Genomic DNA, 17,012 nt, shown 5'->3' with positions numbered 1-17,012 from the left:
TCTGCAGTTTGATTGGCGTTGGGCGGACAGTTGTTCGGGTCTGAAGTTGTCTCCATTGTTTCTGAGTGATAACTGAAACTGCTGCTCCTGTGTCTACATCCATCTTTAGTTTCTTTCCCTCAATGGTTACCTCTACAGTCATTGCAGAGGGTGCTGAATGCATATGATGTATGTCTAAACTGTGGAGCACTTCCTCATCCTCTGACTCAGATGATGATGTATATCTTCCCACCATATAGGTCTTTGTCTTGGGGTTCAGAGGTTGTTTATCTCGCACCTTCTTGCTCCGGCAAACTCGTTTCAGATGTCCTGTTTTACCACAGTTATGACAGGTCTGATCCTTAAACCTGCAGACTTTGTGATCATGGTCTGTATTCCCACAACGGTAGCAAGCTGACCCCCGGCTTGGTGGAGGTCTGTATTTCCAGTTTGCAACTGTGGGCTTGACTGCTGTTCTGAAAACTTCCTGTTTCACCTCTTCCCTTCTGCCCTGAGTTCAATTCCTCTGTATCTTTCACAGCCATTTCCATCATTGAAGCTATCTCAATTGCCTTTGCAAGGGTAAGGTCTTTCTCTGTTAACAGTCTCTTTTGGCTAGAGTCACAATTCAGTCCCATGACAAACTTATCTCTCAGTGCAGTAGGTAGGTACTCCCCAAAAGAACAGGTAGAGGCTAGTCTGCGAAGGGCGAGCACAGAAGCTTTAATTTCTTCACCTGGCTGCTGCTGCCTCTGATAAAAACGAAATCTTTCTGCAATCTCTAGTGGTTTAGGCTGGAAGTGACCCTCTAACAGTGTCAGGAGCTCTGCCAATGTCTTAGTTGCTGGTTTTACAGGAAAAAGGAGATCCCTGAGAGTGTCATATGTCTTAGCACCGACCACTGTCAGAAATACTGCTACTTGCCTTTCACCTGGGATGGCATTTGCACTGAAATACTGTTCCAGTCTCTCCACCCAGGAACTCCAGGATGTCTGTTCTCCATCAAATTCACTTAATGTCCCGATTAATGACATTTTCCTGCTGGGATCTGTGATTGCTTTTATCCAGGTGACAATCCACAATGTCTTTGTCTCTCTCTCAGACTGATAGACACTTTGTAAATCCCATCCTCGTCGCCACTGTTATATCCTCTGTGTTGTGAGAGACACAAGACTCTGGTCTGGAACAATGGAAGTTTATTTCCAGTACTCACTGTACACTGCAACATGCATCTCAGCACAGTACATCTTATTAGGCTCTTACATGTGTCCAAGATGGCTACTATACCCCTTGACCCTTGGCATCACTCCTGGGTAGAGCCAGCCTTAAAGTGGCAGTACATGTGAAACCCTTTAGGTATAACATAAAGCATGATTCTTGCCGACTGTCAGTGTAAGTGTTACACACTGATAGGTAGAGACAATGAACCACCTTGAAAGCTCAACAGAGCTCCTGGCAGTTCATTGAAAACTACAAGCCAACAGCCACAAAGGCTGCCGGTACTTGTAGCTCTCTCATTCACAGAACTCTCTGAATGAATGACGTGGCCGGGTGGGCGTTTTTCTTTTATTGTGGCAGTGACTTTGGGGTGAAGATCCCTGGCTTGTTTTCACCAGAGGCAGCAGATTGGGAGCTGCTGCAGGAATGGGAACATGTAACATTATCCCAAAGATGAACTTGTCTTTTTAGCCAGAAAAAAAGGTTATGTAGACCTGAATTAAAGAATAAAAAGTTGATACAAACTATGCTATAACCCCACAATGTCTAGCATGATATAGAGCTTGTTAGAGGAAGAGCTTTTAAAAGATGATCCCATTCCAGATGCATGGGCATGAATATGGAGACGGTGCCCCTTTAGAGCTATAACAGCCTTCACTCTACTATGTAGGCTTTCCACAAGATTTCAGATTGTATCTGTAGGAATGTGTGCCCTTTGAGCCAAAATATAATTTGTGAGGTCAGGTATTGGACAAGAAACCCTGGCTTGCAGTCCATGTCCCTATTCATCTCAAAGGTATTCAGTAGAGTAGAGGAAAGAGCTCTCTGTAGGCCATCCAAGGTGCCTTCACATTAAACTCATAAAATCACATCTATATGGAGCAGGCTTTGTTCATGCTGGAACATCAAAAGGCCTTGTCCAAACTGTTGCCATAAAGTTGGTAGAGCGCAAAAGTCTAAAATGCCTTTCTATGCTGTAGCATTAGCAGTACCCTTCACTTAAAACACCTGACCTCAACAATTTTCAGTGGTGGCCACATAGGGGTGGCTTTCATTCAGAAAGTATTCACAGCGCTTCACTTATTCCACTTTTTGTTATGTTACAGCCTTATTCCAAAATGGATTAAATTCATGATTTTCCTCATCATTCTACAAACAATACCCCAGAATGACAACGTGAAAGAAGTTTGTCTTACATCTTTGCAAATTTCTTAAAAATAAAAAAAAATCACATGTACTTAAAGCGGAGGTCCACCCTAAAGTGGACCTTCTGCTCATTGGAACCCTCCCCCCCTCCGGCGCCACAATTGGCACCTTTCAGGGGGGAGGGGGGTGCAGATACCTGTACAGTACAGGTATCTGCACCCACTTCCGGGATAGCTCTCTGCGGAAAGGGGCGTAGATTACACCCCTTTCCCGAAAGTCCCCCACTGCCTGCTGGGAAACACACAGCTCCCAGAGGCAGCGGGTCCATCCTTATTGCGCAGCGCGACTCGCGCATGCACAGTAGGGAACCGGGAAATGAAGCCGAAAAGGCTCCACTTCCTGATTCTCATACCCAAGATGGCGGCGGCAGCACCCGGGAGACGATCGAGAGATCGGCTTTGGGTGCTGACATCGCGGGCGCGCTGGGCGGGTAAGTGTCACTATTTTAAAAGTCAGCAGCTGCAGTATTTGTAGCTGCTGGCTTTTAAAAAAAAAAAAAAAAAACGCGGACTCCCGGCGGACTCCCTCTTTAAGTATTCACAGCTTTTGCCATGACACTCAAAATTGAGCTCAGGTGCATCCTGTTTCCACTGATCCTCCTTTGGATGTTTCTACGACTTGATTGGAGTCCACCTGTGGTAAATTCAGTTGATTGGATATGATTTGGAAAGGCACACACCTGTCTATATAAGGTCCCACAGTTAATAGTGCATGTCAGAGCACAAATCAAGCCATGAAGTGCAAGGAATTGTCTGTAGACCTCAGAGACAGGATTGTATGGAGGCACAGATCTGGGGAAGGGTACAGAAAAAATTTCTGCAGCACTGAAGGTCCCAATAAGCACAATGGCCTCCATCGTCTGTAAATGGAAGTTTGGAGACACCCGGACTTTCCCTAGAGTGGGTTGCCCGGCCAAACTGAGCGATCGGGGGAGAAGGGCCTTAGTCAGGGAGGTGACCAAGAACCTGATGGTTACTCTGAGAGAGCTCCAGTATTTCACTGTGGAGAGAGGAGAACCTTCCAGAAGAACAACTATCTCTGCAGCACTCCACCAATCAGGCCTGCATGGTAGAGTGACCAGACGGAAGCCACTCCTCAGTAAAAGGCACGTGATAGCCCACTTGGAGTTTGCTAAAACGCACCTGAAGGATTCTCAGACCATGAGAAACAAAAATCTGTGGTCTGATGAAACAAAGCTTGAACTCTTTGGCCTGAATGGCATGTCTGGCGGAAACCAGGCATCGCTCATCAGCAGGCCAATACCATCCCTACAGTGAGGATGTTCTTCAGCGGTAGGAACTGGGAGACTAGTCGGGGTCGAAGGAGAAATTAATGCAGCAATGTACAGAGACATCCTTGATGAAAATCTGCTCCAGAGCTCTCTGGACCCCAGACTGGGTTCATCTTCCAATAGGACAATGACATTAAGCACACAGCCAAGATAACAAAGGAATGGCAATGGGACAACTCTGTGAATGTCCTTGAGTGGCCCAGCCAGAGCCCAGACTTGAACCCGATTGAACATCTCTTGAGAGATCTGAAAATGGCTGTGCACCGATGCTCCTCATCCAACCTGATGGAGCTTGAGAGGTCCTGCAAAGAAGAATACATCATACTCAAAAAGACTTGAGGCTGTAATTGGTGCCAAAGGTGCTTCAACAAAGTATTGAGCAAAGGCTGTGAACATCAGTTTTTTTGGGTTTTCAAGAAAAAAAAAAAAATTATATAAATTCGCTATAAATTTCAAACAAACTTCTCTCACGTTGTCATTATGAGGTATTGTTTGTAGAATTTTGGGGAAAATAATTAATTTAATCCATTTTGGAATAAAGCTGTACCATAATAATGTGGAAAAAGTGAAGCTCTGTGAATATTTTCCAGATACACTGTATTTTTGGCTAGGTGAAATGGTCAGGTATCCACAAACATTTGTCTGTGTAGTGCATAGTTTGAAACCCTGCATAATTTGAGTCTACAACATGGCCAGATCTAGGGAAGTGCTGGGGAGGGCTGCCCCCCCCCCCCCACCAAATTTCAGTTGAGCCCCCAAAGCCCCCCCCCCCACTCTGCCTTCTGACCTTTCATTATCTGCCCCTCTGACATTTGTTACTGCTCCCCACACCAGAGAGGTTAGATTCGGCAATGGCCTACAAAGGAAAAACAAGAGATAGAAAGAATGGGCACACACCCATCAAAAACAGAAATATGGAGTTATGGGGACACATACTGTATATGCAGGCTGTTTCATAATGCCGTAGTGATTATGCTTCATTGTTCCTGTCTCAAAACAGGTTTGTAATTTTTAACAGATTGAACACAATGATCTCTGTATATAACTTTATTGATTAACTCTCTGCAAATGTATAGATGAGGTTCTGATTAGAGAAAGAATAGAAATTAGACAAAGAATATACAGATCTGTATGATCTGTATTATAAAAATATGGGACACGAGGAAGAATTTAATAAAATAAAAAAAGGTATACATGACTATCACACCAATTACTTTTAGATTAACTATGAGGCTGGGTTCACATATGAGCACACAGTGGGTCACAGCAGAAGTCTGGTGCGTTCTCATTCACCGTTTCACGCCTGATTTCAGGCCTGAATTTTTGTCTAAATTTGTACCTGAAATGGACCAAAAGACGCACAGCGGTCCTGTGCAAATCGCACAGGAGCCCCTGCGCATATATGTGAAGTGGCTCCATAGAGAGCCAGTCACAATCTCAGGCTGTGTGAATTGATTGCGGCGAAATACACTCCAATTCGCAGTAGTGTGAACCCAACCTGAATGTGTACTTGATGACAATTCGCTGTACTCTCCCAATAAAGTGAATGTCTAAAGTGAATTTTCATTCCACCGGGGTCAGCAATTGAAAAGATATAGTTTGCCATTACCTTACTACTTTTAGAACATTTGTGGGGTTTTGTTTTTCACATCTTTCCACTTACCTGTTCTTAGCCTAAAGTTGATGGCAGGTTCTGCTTTCCATGTTTCAGCTATTACTGGCACTGACTGAAGGGTTGGAATGATAGTTTTGAGGCGAGAGATATCGAAGACGTCATTTCTTGTGAGGACAGATACAATGGCTGAAGGGATGTAAAGCAAGGAGTTCACAGATACTGAATATCCAACAGTCAGATTTGTTGACGGGGGCTGTAAATATATGATGAAGAGTTAAAATAGCATTTTTTTTAAAGGGTGGTTCCACTGTAAATGGGAAATGAATCTACGTTTAAAAAGAACCGTTGAACTTTGAGATTATGTAATAATCCAAATAAGTACAGTATTGTCAGTAGTACAGTGTCCTAGTGCTTATGACTCCTGTCTTGCGGTCCTTGGTTCGAATTCCAACCAGGACAACACCTTCATGGAGTTTGCATGTTTCCTGTGTGCTTGTATTGGTTTCCTCCCACATGCCAAAGACATGCTGGTAGGTTAACTGATTTTGGTCTAAATTGGCCCTAGTACGTGTGTGTATGCATGTGAGACAGGAACCTTAGATTGTAAGCTCCTTGAGGGCAGAGACTGATATGACCATACAATATGTAATGCACTGCGTAAATTGCTGGCATCATATAAACACCTTTAATAAATAGATGGCTCAATAAACATACACCTAATATCAGTGGGGCCTGCGGGCGCAACCTTTGATGCCCATACAACACTCCTTTTATATGATCACCTCTTTTACATGTAACATTTTCCATTTTTATAGGTCCTAACTGCCTCAGAATATTGTAAACGTGCAAAAAAACCTAGAAGAAATGTACAGTATTTCTAATGCTAATGGCCAATAAAATGTAAATTTTGTCTTTTCTAACCATAGGCACAAAGATGCTGTTCTGAATGGTTGATCTGGACCCCGTCTAATATACCCCACACCAAAAGTGCTTTCTACTTTTTCTTTTTGTGTCTTTTTTTGGCATGAAAAACCACAAGATACCAACAGACGTTAGATGGCGGTTAGACATATTGGTGTTGATTTACTAAATAAAAATAGACTGTGCATTTAGGAAGTGCAGTTACACTAATTTTCCCCAGAGCCTAGTGAAATTGGCAAGCTCTGCTGATTTCCATCATCCAATCATATGTGAGCAAAACATTTTTTTTTTTATTTGCACTGAACCCGACTGGGTATTCTTTGCAAAGTGAAGCTTCACGAAGCTCTTGAGAAAAAGAGTGCAACTACACTTCCAAAGTCCACAGTCCACAGTTGCACTATTCTAGTCTGCATCTCCCCAAGGTAATACATAAAACCTGGCCTGTAAGTGGGCCCTGAGGACAGGGTTGATGACTACTGCTATACAGTAACAATTGGCCAGGAAATCCAACCCATCCAGTAACAGTTTATAAGACTGACCTATGGAACCTCTGGCCAGTTTAGGGAGAGCACACAAACATACACTCATTTTCCAATCAAGCCACAACCAACAAGATCAGAGAAGATTGAGCCTTTGCCTTTTCAGCTCTAGAGTCATACTGGTCAGATTCAAGCAAAGGCCTAATCCCTCATTAGCCTGTCATCAGCCATGGGCAAACTTAACAGGTCCTTAACAAAACATGCAGCATTATGATACAGTAGAAACAGAAGTTACCCCAAGGAACCATGAGTAGGGATACATCAGCATGTCAAATCAGTAGAGAATGGCAATAGCTATGAGCAATCTGCCTGGCGGAGACCTCCCGGAGGGCAGCAAGACAGGTTAACCAGTCATATTAAGTAACCCATGTTCTTGCTCAAATACCACTGAAATGTTAAGGTATTTAATTACTAGCCTTTTCAAAGGTACAATTCGTCACTCCACTGACAAAGACACTAAACAATATTCTTATCCAAAAAACACATATACATCCACTACTTAATAGCCCTGTAATCTTTTTTTTAATGAAATTCTTTTTTACTGTGTTTTTCTGCCTCCTTGTAATGTGAACTTCACGTTCTCCTTCTCGCCTCCGTTTGGAACGAGCAGTGCTCATTAGCTTTGGTCATGTGCAGTGCTCTATGTACACTACACATCCCATAGTCTATAGTCCATAGTCTATCTTGGGAGGGGGGGAGCAAGAGAGGGTGGCCTACCCTCCTACATACAATGGGACCATGGAGAATAAACATAGTCACCTTCTAACCAGAAGTCATATCACAGCAGCAAATAAATTCAAATAAAATTGGAGTTTGGAGATCTGGAGGAGGCTGAGAGGAATAGAAGGTTCTTTTTGAGTTAAGAATACATACTTTAAAAACATTTTATTTAAACTAGAGTTAAGTGTCACTTGAAATAAAGAAAGAAACATTTTTATATGAACATTACATTCCGTATAGAATTCTATCAATACTTTCCTTTTAAGATTAACAGTTATATACAGCTTGTTTACATGATACTTACAGTTACTACTGTCAGATTTAGGACTTGAACTGTCATATTCAATGCTTGACTAAGAGTACCGCTAAGGAAGCCCCTCAGCCTCTGTGCTTCATCACTTGTTGGCAAACTCGACAGGGTGAGAACTAGCAAGAAGAGACAATCAACAATGAGTGCATATTCCATTCTTCACTACCCCTAATGTTTGATATGAATAAATGAAATGTTCTATGTTCTAAGATGTTCTGATCTCATCTTTGCATGCATATACACAGCGACAAAAGGTGCAAAATGAAAGTTTTGAATGAAAATTTTTAAGCATTTTTGGCTTCCTGCAGCCAATATGAAATGTCCCTTTACAAAAAAAAAGTTTCCATCTCTGAAATGCTTCACTGAGAAAATAAAATCTATAGTCTAGCTTCCCGCTCTTTCATTCTCTGCTTGAGCGACTGAATGTTGCATTTGAAAGGAAGGAAATGAAACACTGAAACATGACCTTAGGCTTTTACCAGCAAATAATGATACTTTTGTTGGTTTACCCAATATATACATTATTTATTGACCAGCAATTGCAGTTGTAAAACGAATTTCCATAAATATTCTGTGGTTTTCAAGACAGTTTTATTTATTCTAATGTGATTTTTTTAAGAATAATTTTAAAATAACAAATTTTATTTGGATTCCTTGCACTTGTATACTATTTTAGATATTGGCAAGAAACTGGACATGGGTTGACCTGACATTCCCAATGAATGCTCTTCTGTGATAATATTGATATTATAACTTGTCCATAATATCCTAATCGAATCTATAGCACACTATAAGATATATTTATAAAGCAATTAACTACTTGCCGACCAGCTGCCGTCATTATACGGTGGCAGGATGGCTCATTCCTGCATATCTATGTACTGGTATGTCGGCTCCTTTAAGAGCCAAAGTAGGCAGGGGACCTGATGCGTGTTGCCGGAAGCTGCGATGTCAGCCAGCCACCCACGATCGTGGGCTTGAGAGCCAGAACAGGGATTTGTGTGTGTAAACACACAAATCCCTATTCTGACAAGGGAGGAGAGACAGATCTGTTGTTCCTAGTAATTAGGAACAGTGATCTGTCTCCTCCTCCAGTCAGTCACATTCCCCCACAGTTAGAAACACCTCCCTAGGGAACACTTAACTCCTTGATCGCCCTCTAGTGTTTACCCCTTCTCTGCCAGTGACATTTACACAGTAATCAGTGCATTTTTATAGCACTGACCACTGTATAAATGTCAACGGCCCATAAAAGTGGCAAAAGTGTCTGATCTGTCCACCGCAATGTCACAGTCTTTCTAAAAATCACAGATCGCCACCATTACTAGGAAAAAAAATAATAAAAATGCCATAAATCTATCCCCTATTTTGTAGACGCCGGAAGTTTTGCACAAAACAATCAATATACGCTTATTGCGATTTCTTTGCCCAAAAATATGTAGAAGAATACATATTGGCCTAAACTTATGAAAGAATTCGTTTTTTACATTTTTTTGGATATTTATTATAGCAAAAAGTAAAAAATATAGTTTTTTTCAAAATTTTAGTTTATAGCGAAAAAAATAAAAACCACAGAGGTGATCAAATACCACCCAAAAGAAAGCTCTATTTGTGGGGGAAATAGGAAAAGGAAAGGACGTCAATTTTGTTTGCATTGCATTTGTCAGCATTGCACGTGCAATTGTCAGTTAAAGCGACGCAGTGCTGTATAGCAAAAAATGACCTGGTCATTGAGGGAGAAAATCTTTCAGAGCTGAAGTGTTAACTAGTGTGACATTCAATGGTGATGAATTATTAATTTTCATTTAAAACACATGCATCCAGAAGATTCATCTGTAGTGAATTTTGGTGAATGTCAGATTACCCGCTTTATAATATCAACCCACTTTTTTTTTTGCTTTACAGGAAGGAAATAAAAGAAGATCACCTGAAGTCTGACAGTTGTGTTGTCAAATGGCTGAAACCATGTTGGTAACATATTGGGGTGGATTTACTAAAGGCATATAGACCGCATTCTGCATGGGCATTTGCCCCAAAGGTTAAAAAAAAATGAAGTGAAGCTTCACTTCGCAAAGAATACCCAAGTACATGCAAGGACGTTTATAAAAAAAACAAAAATGTTTTCTTGCACACAACTGGATGATGAAAGTCAGTAGAGCTTCCCCTCATTTACCAAGCTCTGTGGCAAATGTCCTTTAAGAGTGCAACTGCACAGTTTATTTGCCTTTAGTAAATCAATCCCAATATGTCTTCCAGCTCTTAAAGCGGTTCTTCACCCTAAAGGGGAAGTTCCGCTAGTATTATCCCTCCCCCCCTCCGGTGCCACAATCGTCACCTTTCGGGGGTGAGGGGGGTGCAGTTACCTGGATAATCCAGGTAACTGCACCCACTTCCGGCCAGACCGCCGCAGACCCCCGCATCGCTCCGCCCCCCCGTTGTGTTCTGGGAAACACACAGTTCCCAGAGACACAGCGGGGGACCATAAGAGAAGCGCAGCGCAACTCACGCATGCACAGTAGGGAACCGGGCAGTGAAGCCCTCATGCTTCACTTCCCGATTCCCTGACAGAGGATGGCGGCGGTGGCTGCAGCGAGACGAGCGTTCGCTCGTCATCTGCCGCCGACATCGCTGGAACCTGGGACAGGTAAGTGTGATATTATTAAAAGTCAGCAGCTGCAATATTAGTAGCTGCTGGCTTTTAATATTTTTTTTTTAGGTGCAGCTCCTCTTTAAAGCTGACAATAAACTGCTAGTTTTTCAAATTAATGTTTGTATGAAAAATGTCATCAGTACATCCAATAATACCAACAGAAACTTGACTTTTCATTTGAAAGTACCTAAAAATTGATTTTGCTTCAAACTTTCAATTTGGTTTGAATGGAATTTCCCAAATGAAAACCACATTCACTGTTAGAAGTTTGTTTGTGCGGGAAAATATTCCCATCCTGTTCCTTTAAATTTTCTTGTCACTAGGGTTGAAAACTAACGTTAATTTGACCCCACAATCATTAAAAAATCAAACCAACGTTCCTAAAATAAAGCTTTATTAAAGAAATTCTACTAGTGTATGGCCAGCGTAAGTAACCATTGTGCAGAGCCCTATAGTTATTTAAATTGTTTAACTATTCCCAACAGAATAAATGAAACAGAAAAAATTGTATCTACAGATCGTAAAATCTAACAGTATGTCCTTTTCAGGTATCATTTAAGTTGTATTGTAACTTCAGCTTGTTCTACATTATAGTGTAAGAATAATAAAAGACTGAGAACACTGAGAGCCTACCTGTTCTGATCATAGTTTCTGATGAGGGCTGGCATCCAAATGGCACAGGTGTTGTTGCTGGTGTAGAAAGTATGGTACTCAGGATTGTGCTCAAAACAGTAGTAGCATTTGACACTGGCGCCAAAGGAGCTTTTGTTGTCTTGGTGGACATCACTATGGAGGTTACAGTTGATATAGTAATGCTTCCAGTGTGAGCAGTTGGCGTAGTGTTGGTGTCTAAAAGAGTGGTAGCAGTGATTGTAGTAGGCACATGTGTTGTAGGTGCATGTGTAGTAGTACTAGTAGCAGAAGTAGCAGTGTTAGTACTTGAAGGTGGCACTAATACTGTACTACTTGTCACTGCAGTTTGAGGAACAACGGTTACAGGTGTATATGTTGTGTGATTTGCTATTGTAAAGTTAGTTGGCTTTGAAGTAACAAAATTTGATGTCTGAACTTGTGGAGTCCTTGTAATCATAGCCGTCAACAATGTGTTTGCTACTGATGCATGGCTTGTGGGGACCGTGTGAGTTATGTAAGAAGAAGATGGCACTGTTGTAAAGTTTTTAGTTGCATTTCCTGCAGGTGAAACACTTGAAACCTCAGCAGAAGATGACATAGTAGAGACTGTAGAGAAAGAACCAGATATGTTTGTTGGAACAATTGCAGTTTTATATGGAAAGGTTGATGAAAAAGGAGATGTTATGGATGGGGATGGCAAATGGGATGTAGTTGAAGGCATAGTGTTTGAAATGGCCTTAGTAATACTTTCAGTGACTGTAGATAATGTTTCTCTATGTGATGTGGAACCTGAGTATGTAAAGGTTTCAGCTGTGTCTGTTGTGTTATGTTGAGTAATTGTGATATTACCTCCAGTCGTTTGCATGTGTGTTGAGGATGTCATGCTTTCAGAACTAAGAGTCAAGTTTAACGTGTTTGTAGGGTTTGTAGGAGATAATGAATAGGTGTTTGTAGAAGTAGCTTCTGGCTCTATCAATTTTCCGGATGTTGGCTGAGATACTGAAGATTCCGTAGTGGAGAAGGTCTTATTGATGGTGCTTTGTGAAGTTTCTTGGCTTGTCTGATTTATATATTCTTGCTTACTACTGGATGTTATGCTTGGGGATAGAGAAGTCTGAGTTGACATAGAAAGATGTGCAATTGTTCTGCTACTAGAATAAGATTGCTGACTTGGCTGAGTGTATGTCTGCAAAATCTGTGTTGCTGCTGTAACAGTGTTATATGTAACTGTCTCATTAGAGTCTTCTGTTTGTGATTCAGCAGAACTTGTGGAACTTGTCTGAAAAGAGGATACTGTTGAAAATATATCTGGCAACTTTGTAATTGTGTTTGTGGAGGTATAAATGGCAGGTTCAGATATCACCTCTGTAGTTAATGTTGGCTGTATATGTGCTTGTGTTGATGTTTCAACAACATCCGTGTAAGCACCCTGAGAAGAAGAAAATGCTGTTGTGTTTAATGTGCTAGGCAATGCTGTAGTAGATATTTCAGTATTATAATCTACTACAGTGACTGATGTTAATATATTTATTGGGGTTGTCGCCACTGATGTTACATCTGACACTGCTGTTGGGATACTTTGCTCAGCATCAGTATTAGGATAGGTGCTCAGTTCAGAAAAAGAAGGCATCGAAGATCCTGTTGAGGTTGAGGTCCCAGGCTCAGTCTTTGTTATGCTAGAAACTGCGCTGCTTTTGGTATTATGCTCTGTGATGGTGTCAGCTTCAGACTCAGATGTAGCACTGGATGTCCAGGTAGACACAAAAGTTGTAGCAGCACTAGTAGCTTTAGTTGGGGATGAGAAAGATGTTGTAAGACTGTTTAACAAATGTGATGATGATGTAAGATCAGAGTCTTCGGTGCTAATTTCATTAATAGTCGGCGATGTGATCAGATTACTGGTGGTTATTTCATCAACTTTTGTGGTTAATTGTGGCGCAATAGTATTTTGTTCAATACTTGTACCAAGATTAGAAGTTAATACGGAAGTAGTTAAAAAGGTGTCATTTTTTGAGGTTTCAAAATTCGTTATTGTTGATAAAGAAACCGAACTTTCTTGATTAAAAGTAGTTAAAAAGTCATTGTTTTTTGAGGTTCCAAAATCTGTCATTGTTGATAAAGAAATTGTACTTTCTTGACTAGAAGTAGTTAAAAAGTCATTCTTTTCTGAGGTTCCAAAATCTGTCATTGTTGATAAAGACACTGGACTTTCTTGACTAGAAGTAATTAAAAAGTCATTGTTTTTTGAGGTTCCAAAATCTGTCATTGTTGATAAGGAAACTGGACTTTGACTGAAAGTAGTTAAAAAGTCATTGTTTTTTGGGGTTCCAGAATTTGTCATTGTTGATACAGAAATTGTACTTTCTTGACTAGAAGTAGTTACAAAGTCATTGTTTTTTGAGGTTCCAATATCTGTCATTGTTGATAAAGACACTTCACTTTCTTGACTAGAAGTAGTTAAAAAGTCATTGTTTTTTGAGGTTCCAAAATCTGTCACGGTTGATAAAGAAACTGGACTTTCTTGACTAGAATTAGTTAAAAAGGCATAATTTTTTGAGGTTTCAAAGTCTGTCATTGTTGATAAAGAAATTGTACTTTCTTGACTATCAGTAGTTAAAAAGTCATTGTTTTTTGAGGTTCCAAAATCTGTCAATGTTGATAAGGAAACTGGACTTTGACTGGAAGTAGTTAAAAAGTCATTGTTTTTTGAGGTTCCAGAATTTGTCATTGTTGATAAAGAAATTGTACTTTCTTGACTAAAAGTAGTTACAAAGTCATTGTTTTTTGAGGTTCCAATATCTGTCATTGTTGATAAAGAAATTGTACTTTCTTGACTAGAAGTAGTTAAAAAGTCATTGTTTTTTGAGGTTCCAAAATCTGTCACTGTTGATAAAGAAACTGGACTTTCTTGACTAGAATTAGTTAAAAAGGCATAATTTTTTGAGGTTTCAAAGTCTGTCATTGTTGATAAAGAAATTGTACTTTCTTGACTATCAGTAGTTAAAAAGTCATTGTTTTTTGAGGTTCCAAAATCTGTCGTTGTTGATAAGGAAACTGGACTTTGACTGGAAGTAGTTAAAAAGTCATTGTTTTTTGAGGTTCCAGAATTTGTCATTGTTGCTAAAGAAATTGTACTTTCTTGACTAGAAGTAGTTACAAAGTTGTTGTTTTTTGAGGTTCCAATATCTGTCATTATTGATAAAGACACTGGACTTTCTTGACTAGAAGTAGTTAAGTCATTGTTTTTTGAGGTTACAAAATCTGTCATTGTTGATAAAGAAACTGGACTTTCTTGACTAGAATCAGTTAAAGAGGCATCGTTTATTGAGGTTTTAAAGTCTGTCATTGTCGATAAAGAAATTGTACTTTCTTGACTAGTAGTAGTTAAAAAGTCATTGTTTTTTGAGGTTCCAAAATCTCTCAATGTTGATAAGGAAACTGGAGTTTCTTGACTGGAAGTAGTTAAAAAGTCATTGTTTTTTGAGGTTCCAATATCTGTCATTGTTGATAAAGACACTGGACTTTCTTGACTAGAAGTAGTTAAAAAGTCATTTCTTTTTGAGGTTCCAAAATCTGTCAAGGTTAAAGAAACTGGACTTTCTTGACTGGAAGTAGTTAAAAAGGCGTTGTTTTTTGAGGTTCCAAAATCTGTCATTGTTTGTAAAGAAACTGGACTTTCTTGACTGGAAGTAGTTAAAAAGATGTCTTTTGAGGTTCCAAAATCTGTCATTGTTGGTAAAGAAACTGTACTTTCTTGACTGGAAGTAGTTAAAAAGATGTCTTTTGAGGTTCCAAAATCTGTCATTGTTGGTAAAGAAACTGTACTTTCTTGACTGGAAGTAGTTATAAAGGTGTTGTTTGTTGAGGTTCCAAAATCTGTCATTGTTGATAGCGAAACTGTATTTTCTTGATTGGAAACAGGTGTATGTGAGTATGGACTTTCTGTGTGCATTTCAATACTAGGTATATCTGTGGACATAGAAGGTGCAAATGTTTCTGACACTGTTTCTGAAGTGGTCAGTGTTGATGCACTCACCTCAACTGTTGACAAATTGGTAGAAACATCTGGAATAACCCAAGTTGTGAGGCTATCACTGATAGCATTTGTTAAAGGTGATGTATTTGTTTGCCTTAAAGGTAATGTTGTTATCAGTTCATTGGTGTTTGGGTCCACAATATTATTAGCACTGGTAGTCAATTCATCAGAAGGTGACATGTTGCTGGTCATGGGTTTCACATTTGTTATTGCTGTTATAAAGACTGTATAGTTTTCGCTTACTGTTGGATTGTTTGTGACACCTGTTGAATCTGTTGGGTAGATCTCTGTGTTGTCACCAGGGGCGCTGGTCACAAATGTTGTGATAGATGAAGATGTTTCTGTAGCTGACTCTGTAAAGGATGGTATTGATGAGATATTTGATGTGAAACTAGGAATTTCAGTGACATTCCAGGTCGCTGTTTCATTTTGGATGGCACCTGGTGTAGACACTGTTGTATCGTCTGTTAATGTCACAGCAGTTGAAGCATTGGCAGTTGTATCCTGTTCAATACTAACCTTAGATGTAATTTCTTCTTCAGTATGAGAAGATATTGACGATGACACAATATTTGCTAATGTTGTTGACTTGGTGTTGGTAGAAACACCAAAAAAGTAGGTACTTTCTTCAGTAATACTTTCAGTGATATCTGAGTTAGCTGTTGAACTGACTAAGGGAGAAAATGTAGAACTGGTCACACTGCTGTGTGTATTAGCTTCACTTGACTGAGAAGGCAATAATGTCAACATGACAGGAGAAGCTATTGATGTACTTGAAAAAGTGGTGTCAACATTGTCTGTAGCAACCACGATAGTCATGGCACTCTCAGAATTGGTTAACTCTGTTGCAGAAGCCATGGTCTCAACAGACAATAGCTTTGAAACTGTGGTTGGCTGGATAGTGCGCGACACAGTATCTATATAAAAATATGAGCTTGATGTGTATTCTGATGTTGTGGAGGTTGAAGACTGCTCTGTTGGTGATGTCCTTAAAGATGTAAATACCCCACTTATCATAGGACCTTTTATAGAGGTATGTAGTTCATTACTACTTTCTGAAGTTGTGTGTAGCTCAGGAGGAGTTGTAGATTGCAAGACATCTGATTGAGCATTTGAACTCAACTCATTTTCTGTCCCGGTGAGCCCCTGGGTTTCTCCAATTTCTGTGGTAGTGTAATGGAAAGGTGTGGTTACCGTTATACCTAAAGTTTCTGAAATTGTTTCCTTATTGGTTCTGGCTGTGTTTATCTCAGTGAAAATGTGTGTTTCTATAGTTTGGGTATTCAAAGAATCCATGATTGCTGAAGACTTGGAAACTTGATTGGTAGTTAGAGGGCTGGTATTTAAGGTGATAGTTGTTTGAGATGTACCAGTTTCTGAATCTGAAGTACTTACATCTGTGGCGGTGTTTTCAAGCCCTATAGTTACAGATAGATTGGTTATGCTCTGGGCTTCTATAGATGGTGTTACTGGAGTACTGGTATACACTGTAGCCGTTGGCTCCACTGAACTGTAGGTTTGCTCTACATTGGTTACCTCTATAAATGGTTTTGTTGATAGAACTCTAGAAGTAAGTTCTACAGTTGTAGAACCCTCCATAAGCACCCCTGTTTGTGAATTTGTGTCTCCTGGTAAGCTGGTGGTTTGAGGAATCAAGATATTGCTGGTTGGAATGTAGGTAGAATGTATAATATCTGTAACTGTGTCCTGATTTAATGTTTCCTGCTCATTGGTTCCTAATGCTACTAAACCTTCTATGTCAGTGTAAGGCACATTAGTGGAAGATCTATCTGACAGAGAAGACTGGTTTGGCAATGATGATAACAATGGTGATGAGGATGAAAGAGGAATGGAATGATATGAGGATGCTGAATAGGGGAACATCAATAGGGGT

General features: G+C 40.1%; 1 protein-coding gene across 4 annotated transcripts in view; it reads right to left on the bottom strand.

The window, feature by feature from the left end:
- Positions 1–17,012, bottom strand: part of KIAA1549L (KIAA1549 like) — a 282,999-nt gene that overhangs the window by 162,307 nt on the left and 103,680 nt on the right. For 3 of the 4 annotated variants that reach the window (XM_077460906.1, XM_077460908.1, XM_077460907.1), the window contains exons 1-3: positions 11,083–16,993; positions 7,794–7,915; positions 5,358–5,562 (exon numbers count right to left, since the gene is read on the bottom strand). In XM_077460906.1, the coding sequence (XP_077317032.1) occupies positions 5,358–5,562; positions 7,794–7,915; positions 11,083–16,717 (5,962 nt within the window). In that variant the 5' untranslated portion in view covers positions 16,718–16,993. Of the gene's footprint in view, positions 1–5,357; positions 5,563–7,793; positions 7,916–11,082; positions 16,994–17,012 lie in introns of those variants that run through there. The other variant, XM_077460909.1, reaches the window with a different exon arrangement.

Source organism: Lithobates pipiens, unplaced genomic scaffold, assembly GCF_037356315.1.
Source record: "Lithobates pipiens isolate NorthernLeopardFrog02 unplaced genomic scaffold, aLitPip1_a1.2 Scaffold_10, whole genome shotgun sequence".
Lineage (NCBI taxonomy): Eukaryota > Metazoa > Chordata > Amphibia > Anura > Ranidae > Lithobates > Lithobates pipiens.
The sequence above is the reverse complement of the archived record's forward strand: the minus strand, read 5'-3'. Positions and strand labels throughout refer to the sequence as shown.